The sequence below is a fragment of the Typha angustifolia genome, chromosome 3 (genome assembly GCF_048772165.1).
Source record: "Typha angustifolia cultivar Huaian chromosome 3, ASM4877216v1, whole genome shotgun sequence".
Classification (NCBI taxonomy): Eukaryota; Viridiplantae; Streptophyta; class Magnoliopsida; order Poales; family Typhaceae; genus Typha; species Typha angustifolia.
The window spans coordinates 7,242,332-7,250,814 of NC_133241.1; the positions used below are offsets into that span (position 1 = coordinate 7,242,332).

General features: G+C 37.8%; 1 protein-coding gene across 1 annotated transcript; it reads left to right on the forward strand.

The window, feature by feature from the left end:
• The first annotated feature begins 1,810 nt into the window (after nt 1-1,810).
• On the forward strand, nt 1,811-6,269 carry LOC140758412 (uncharacterized). Its single transcript, XM_073094561.1, has 5 exons — nt 1,811-2,105; nt 2,280-2,781; nt 4,824-5,025; nt 5,099-5,566; nt 5,677-6,269. Exons 1-5 carry the CDS (start codon nt 1,811-1,813, stop codon nt 6,079-6,081), a joined length of 1,872 nt encoding a protein of 623 aa, XP_072950662.1. The 3' UTR covers nt 6,082-6,269.
• Nucleotides 6,270-8,483: the final 2,214 nt, after the last annotated feature.

An 8,483-nucleotide genomic window follows, 5' to 3' on the forward strand; every position in this document is an offset into this window, starting at 1 on the left:
CAAATCATATCTGAATTTCAATAATTCGAGAGTCAAAATGGAAATTTTGGACCATGGGGGAAAGACTAACGATGAATCCCGCACGTATATTGTCATCATCAAGAGCTAGCATAAAGATTCAACCTGCTCCAAAAGTTTCCGTCAAATCCCAGCGGCATTAATCTCTGGGACCAACTCTCGAACACCAGTGACTCGCCTCTAAGGCCAATCATCGAACACCTTAAGGGCATTGCTTTCTTAAATAATTCCAACATGTTATTCTCTAAGCAATATCCTATTCCGTCTCAGATCCAAATCCATAAACAAACAATGTAACAAGAGAAGTTTTAGAGAGACGCGAGCACGTCCGAAGGGAAAACGAAGCATAACGTTGAACTTAACTAAAACGACCCAATTAAATTGAGAGAAATTTTCATATGAAATAGTACAAATTTAATAAAAGATAGGGTTTCAGATGCGAATTTTATGTTTACATTAAGAGATTTTTCATTTTAGACCCTATACTATGTGCTTATTTCTATTTTGACTCTGCTTTTAACTATTTTTTAATTGAACCCTTGTATTTCGTAAAAAATACAAAAGAAAATCCTGAACTATCGTTATTGCAGAAAATACGAACCAATAATCATAATCTTTAATATATTCGAAACCTGCATATGTATCACAAACCAGTGTACATTACATCAAGGTTTTTTCTCTTCTCTATGTGTGTTAAAGATCACGATAGCCTCTTTCATGGTGCTATGTTTCTTGAGTCAAAAGTATGCACATCATATGCTCGATAAAATGTCCAGTAGATGAATGTGTTAAGGATCTTGTCCCAGTGTTTGCAAAACAAGTACATCAGTATGTATAATTTGAGGTTTCTGAACAGTGTTTCAATTGGATTATTTCAATCCTTAGGCGGGTATATCTTCTACGTCTAAGATATATGTAGAGCTACTCTGGAATTGATAAAGTGGGTTATTGAGTTGGCTAGTTGCTGCATGCTTTTATTCTGATGGTTAGTGATTGAGAATGCCGTGAAGAACAGATAGCTATACCCTACCCATCCTTGTAACTTGCTAATCATCTACTGCATATTTCTTTCAAGAATTCTTATTTAAGTTTCATAATGCATCCCAACTTCTAGTTATTTCCTGAAGAAATTTTCAACTTTCACTGAAAGTTTGCTATCATACAATTTTTAAAGTTTAGAAGAGTATTAAAATGTTTACATAAATTAAACGAATTTTTAACAAATTTGGTGGCCAAACATAGGTTGCCAATTAAGCTGCAGCAGGGACCACAAGATTCTTTATCTGGAAGAGGGGCACTATATGAACACATTATATTGACACTATAGTAGTTGAGCATTAACTTTTTCCACATGTAGAGGATTATTATTATTGACGCATTCTATCTCTCTTGGAAAAGAAGAAGAAGAAGAAGAAACCGAGAACTTATGGATGCTCCATTTATTACAACCAACCATGAATTGCTGGCAAATTAAACAGCTATCCATTACTATTCCATCAATACTTTATCTTACAAGACTGCAAGTTGATAACTTGATATCATCAAAAGGGACCAATTACATCCACTATATATATATATAATGTATCATGTATGTATGTATAAGTATATGTATATCAAAATTAATACATCTGACCAGAAGCATGTAGCAATTTTTTAATATTGAGCAATGTTTACCTCCGTTAGGATGATCACAATGGTATCTTACAGTCTGTTCTTGTGACATCAACTACTTGTGAAATTTAACATAAAAAGAGCAAATTCAGCATACTCATACCACCATCCTTCAGCTAAAATGCCCTCCCTCCAAAGACTGATGGATGTTGAGCAAGACCCTGCACCAAAAGTTCTAGATGATTACTTATCCAATACCAGATCAGAGCTTCTCAGCATACTTCATGCAAACTCAGAGAGAAATAACAAGGCAGAGGCGAAGATCGCATGGCTGCAGTCTCAAATAATTGGAAGCAACTTGGAGTTTGAGACGCCTTTCGGAAAGCGCCTCCTCACATATGCAGATCACACTGCATCAGGGAGAAGCTTGCACTACCTTGAGAACTATATCATCCAAGAAGTCCTCCCTATCTATGGTAGTCTTCCTCTCTTAGTCCTCTCTCTTCATGCTTCAATTGTGTCAACTATGGACACAAATGATAGAGCAGAAACAATATACATTCAAAAAGCTCAGATATGAACTTTCGTAACAACCTTACCTTCTACTTGATTCGTTTGAGACTGTGATCATGTGCTTATCTTGTTCACAGGGAACACACACACAGATGATAGTTTTGTTGGAATCAAGACTACAAGGATGGTGAACAAGGCAAGCGAGTACATCAAGCAATGTTTGGGTGGTGGCCCAGATGATGCACTCATCTTCTGCGGCTCAGGCTCGTCAGCAGCCATTAAACGTCTCCAAGAGGTCATGGGCATCACTGTTGCTTCGATCATGCGAGACCAGTTAGTGCAAAGCTTAAAGGATGAAGAGAGGTGGGTTGTCTTCGTTGGCCCATATGAGCACCATTCCAACCTCCTCTCATGGCGACAAAGCTCTGCGGAGGTCATCGAGATTGGTCTCGATGAAAACGGATTGCTTGACATGGAAGCTCTAAAGCTTGAGCTCACATCGCCTAAGCACACGAATCGACCCATGTTAGGCTCATTCTCAGCTTGCAGCAATGTCACTGGAATGCTTACTGATACGCATGCATTGGCTAGCCTTCTCCACCAGCACGGAGCCTTTGCTTGCTTTGACTTTGCCACAAGGTAAGATGCAATTTCTATGTTCTCATACCTTAGAATGAATTGATCTATGTGTAGTGTTCAAGAGATCCAGGATATATGAGTGTCCTTAACAGAGGGAAGGTTATCGGGATTTAATTTGTGCCTCAACCAAAAGTTCCCGTCGAAACCCAGTCAGATTCATCTATATGACCACTGTCGAACACTACAAGACAATCCAGTTGATCGTCTGTGAGACCAATCATCGAACATCTAATGTGCATCGGTTTCTTGAATAATTCTAATACGCTATCTTCTACCCTAACCAATACCCTACACCGTCTCAGATCCATATCCATGAAAAAGTCTTTAGAAAACAAGAAAGAAATATAAAGATAAGTAAACAAATCCAAAGGAATTAAAAAAAAAGGTTTTTGTGAGGAAAAAGCCTTAACCTTAAACAAGTTTATATAAGCAATTAACCAAATTACCAATTATACCTCAGGATTCGCTTGTGTTGATTGTTTTTCCCTACTGCGCCGGCCCTAGCTCTAGGGTTTGACGCAGGCCTTCCTCCCTTCCTTCAGAAGAATTTTCTTCTCGCGCCGGCGAGCTTTTCCCCCTCCTCTCTCCTCATCTGAGTGGCTAGGGGAGAGGAGAGGCCTCTTCCTCTCCTCCTCCCCTTTTATCTTTCCTCTCTCTCCCCCACTATGATTTCCTCTCTACCATTAACTGCCGTCGCCCACTCCTTGTTGGTCGTTGCCTCTTCCTCTCACCGCCCGCCCTCCTCCTTTTTCATCTCCACCACACACTCTCTCTCTCTCTCTCTCTCTCTCTCTCTCTCCATCAAGCTTTCCCTTGTCATCGCCAACTGCTGTCCTCCTCCGAGCTCTCCTGCCTTCCCTTGTCGGATAGGTGCTTTTGTCGTCGCTCTCTACCAAATTCGGGCTCTGCCGTTTCCCCTCCAGTTCCAAGCCCTGCCTCGTGTTTCTGCTTTATCGTCGCTCTATCGCCGGAGCGGGTCTTGCCACCTCCATGGTGGTCTTAGTTTGTTCTACTTTTTGTATTTTTTTTAACTTTGATGTGATTATCTTAATCTATTGGGTGCGATTTGGCAAATAGTGAAATGCAGAATTTGTGCTGCAGATTCACCAAATGGTAGGGTCTTATATGAAAATTGTTACTTAAACGGTTAAACCCCATGGGCCTTTTTCATTTTATACCCTACATGATGTGCTTATTAAGATTTACATCCTGTATTCTAATTAAGACCCAATCAGGAATAGTGAAACGATATTGTGTAAGCTGAAATAAATACATACGGTAAGGTGTAGAATGGAAAATTCGTAAAACAAATGAGCCAGCTCTTTAAGCCCACTTGTAGACCTTGTCTTTCGTACTTACTTGCCTACCATCTGTTCGATGTTTGTCCTCATCCAGCGATGATGCAAATGTTCTCTTTGCTACCTTCCGTCTTAAAGGGCGGATACGCACGGTTCCTAACCTTATTGTTGGTGAATTTATAGAAGTGGCATGTCATGATCGATTTTAGCCATTTGATCTTTCTTCCATTTGCAAATATGCATTCCATCTCCATGCATATATATTCACATGTTACTGTGCATTATATCAAAAAAAAATTATCTATGTATGTATCTATCAGGGCTGCCTTGTGCAGGATGATGATCCGGTCCTTACATTCGAAACGAGCACATCATTTGCTCGATAAAATGCCCAATAGATTATTGTTGAAGAGCATGTCCTACGTTTTGAGGTTCCTAAATAGGCTTTTATGCCTGCGATATTTATGGGGCTACACTGGAATGCAAAGTGGATTCGTTGGTTGACTAGTAGCTGTAAGCTTTTATTCCAATGAATAGTGGTTTGGAAAACATTAGAAATCAAAAGTTTAATGTAAATTCTCCTGAAAGCCCTGAAGAACAGGTAACCATACTGAAAGCTGATATTTGCTGAGTATTGAATGTGATCTCTTACTATTTCCTTAATTGCTGAAGAGAATTTTAATATTTACACATAATATGTGCTATGCAGTAACCATGTTGCCTTTCTTTCTGTCACATAAAAAGTGGCCCCTATGTGGAAATTGCTATGCGATCTGGTGATATAGAAGGATATGATGCAATTTTTCTCAGCCCACACAAGTTCATTGGTGGTCCTGGAACTCCAGGCATCCTCCTTATGAGCAAGGCCCTTTATCAATTGAGATCCTCACCTCCTTCAACATGTGGGGGTGGCGTTGTTGCTTATGTCAATGGATATAATGAGAAGGTAAACTACATACATGTGCTTTTGATCTGGAACTACTTATTTCCGTGAGGGCTAATTTTAAGTCTGATCGTAGGACACCCTATACTTGGATGACATTGAAAGGCGTGAAGATCCTGGAACTCCACCTATCATCCAAAAGATCCGAGCTGCTCTAGCATTTTGGGTAAAGGAGTATATAGGATATAATTTCATCAATCTTCAAGAGCATGCCTATGCCGAAGCAGCACTCAGAAGGCTCCTAACTATTCCAAACATCATCGTGCTAGGCAACTCTCAAGTCAAGAGGCTGCCCATCTTCTCCTTTCTTGTATTGCCAAATGTCGGATCCTCATGTGACAGAACCAGGCATGTTAGTTCTAGTGATGCAGAGGGATCAAATAAGAATGGCAAATTCCTCCATGGCCGCTTTGTTGCAAAGCTACTCAATGACCTCTTTGGAGTACAGGCCCGAGGTGGATGTTCATGTGCCGGCCCATATGGCCACCATCTACTTGGAGTCGAAAAGGCACACTCTCTTCATGTTCGATCATATATCCAGGAGGTATTGATATTAGATTTCCTTGCTTTATTGCTTGACTAATGGATCACATGATGTGCCATGCTTTATTTCTATTTCGACTATGATAATTTTTATCTAATGTTATGTGATAGGGATACACTGGACTAGAACTTGGATGGACTAGAGTCAGCTTCCCATACTACATGAACATGGAAGAGTTTGCGTTTATCCTTGATTCAATTGAATTTATTGCCATGTATGGTCGTCGATTTCTTCCTCTCTATCATTTCAACTGGGTGACTGGCGAATGGACATTTCGCAAGAGTGAGTTAGAGTCTCACCTGATGAAGGCAAACATTGGTAGGCAAGGAGAAAGATCAAGGCCAGCAAACATCGAAAAATTAGGCAAAAAATATTCATGGACAATTGAGACAGCACAAAGATATGAGAGTTATTTGGAGAGTGCTAGAAAGATTGCGCTTTCCCTCCCAGAAGAACCTGGCTCGCGCAGAGTTCCTGATGGAATAGACCCCAGATTGGTCATATATCATATCTAGTTTTCCATTTTGTTAAACTTCTACAAACCAAATATGAAATTATATATATATATGTGTGTGTGTGTGTTGTTTTGAAGCTTGTAACAGACCAGTTTCTTTTATCTTATAGAAGGAAGGATGTAAAGCACTCAGTGATGTCATGTGAATACGAAGTGAATTGAATGAATTGGAAACAGAGAAAAGCTATATCCGCCTCCCTTTGTCTTTAAGAGTGAAGATGTCTATTTTGGTTGCAGCATATAACTCAAAAATTTGTGATGTATAACTATGAATCGTCGATAGTTCTAATCAAAAGATTTGTTGGAAATAGACTCCTGGAACGTTGCACAATTGCATAAGCAACTTCAGATGATGTTGTTTTGCTCAAAACATTCCAAAATTGGGATCAGCTTGAATTTTCTGGGTACCATTCAAAAGTCTAAATAGAATATTTTAAGCCTTCTGGATCGTCTTCAGGTTTTTAGTCTTGACCATTACCTATTACAAGCAGGATAATGTGATTATCATGGCAGGAGCTTCTAGGATGAAGTTTCTCAGAATTAGAGAGAAGGAAAATAAGGCTCAGGATTATATTTATGAAGGATGAATGCCAACAGTGAAACCAATACGTTCAAACCAATGGTCTTTGAAGTAGCATGATTTGGACAATTTGTAGCCTTAAATTCAACTACATTCTGCAATAAAAGACAGAGTAAAGAGAACCAAATAAGCAAGTTTGTCATTGTCGTAGCAATTTGCTCCAGATGGGATTCATCACTGGACCTTCTGGAAATTTACCGAGGACTTCCTGAGCCTTAGAATACACCTTTGGATCTATCATTTCTGCATCACTATCCTAAGATAAAAATATATATATATATATATATATATACTAATTTCCAATCAGATTTCTTCCCTTGTGAGGTGTCACAAAGCCATGAATTGCTGGCGTATCCTTGCTAATTAATGATGTCAAATTGAACGAGGGATTAAATGCCATCATAGTATTCATTTTTTTTGTAAAGATAATAAAAGGATGCATTCAATATTCAACTTTGTTTAAAGTTGCAGTGTTCCAACGGCAACTTTAGAATGATGGAACTCATTATTGCCTACCAAAGAGTCAAATACACAGGCCATGTAATTCCTGCACCAAGGGTGACAGTGGATCACCATTCTTTGTATTAGTCTTTTTTTCTTTTTATAGATATCCTTTGTTTTCTATCAAGCATTTACAAGCAATTCATGTGATTCATGAATCATGCCAATAAACGATCAGGGAATTATTAAATCGTGAAAGAGAGAGTCGTACTCTTACGTTATAATAGACTAATAGAAGAGACTGCTTCCTAGGCTTGAACGTGAACCCTTAATACCAAGCACTCGGTTGCCCATCAAAATAATAGACTTCCAAGAGTTTTTGACCAAGCTAATCATGTTCTAAACATATTTTATCAGGACGAACTACCCTTTAAATCTATTAATAAAATAAGATTTAATTCAAACTGATCAGCATCTTTTTTTTTTAAGACAAAAACGTTGAACTGTTCAACATTTTTGTTTGATCCTAAAACACAGATTTGTTCAATATTTTATGTATATAAATTCTTTTAATTTAGTCTTTCAATAATTTAGAAAAGAAATTATCTAAAATATGAATTATACCCCTATTTGGTAAATAAATTTAAGAATAATCTATTTCGGTAAAAAAAAATTAAAAGATAAGTATATTTTAATCAAAAACTCGACTTTGAAATTGAACCAAAAAAGACGTACAAGTAAGGGATAGAAAAAAATAAATAATGTCACCATATAAGGTCTCTTCATCAGCCGAGTAAATTTCTACAGTCAATGTTAGCAATAGTAAAAGAAATGAAAGAAGAAAAGAAAAGAAAAAGATAAGGGTGATCATCATCTCAAGTGTTTATTTTGACCAACAATATAGTATCCCAATGCTGGGATTAATTCCACCTAACGTGGACATACATGCACTTGTAAGTATTTTATACTCACTATTAGTGTTATATTTCTTCTCTCTGACGTCAATTGCATGTTAAGTTTTAAGTTTTGACCTGGCCCTGCACTAGTTTACTTTGACATTAAAGGAAACGTATAAAATAATTTAGATTTTTATAGAATATATCTGTCTATAATATCTGCTTGTGACCTAAAATAGTGATCTAGTGCTTATCATTAATGTAATAAATATCTTAATTAGATATATAAATTTAAATTGAAATGTATGTATACAATGAGAGGAGATAGATGAGAAAATTGGACGAAGAAAATAACCTCGGTCAAACAGTAGACCATGTGTGAAATAATTTGAATAGCATTTCAAGTCTAGGAATAAACTGATGTTTACTTCCACACCTAAAGCAGTGTTATATATCTAACGACTAACTGGCCGGGAGGGGGGGTTA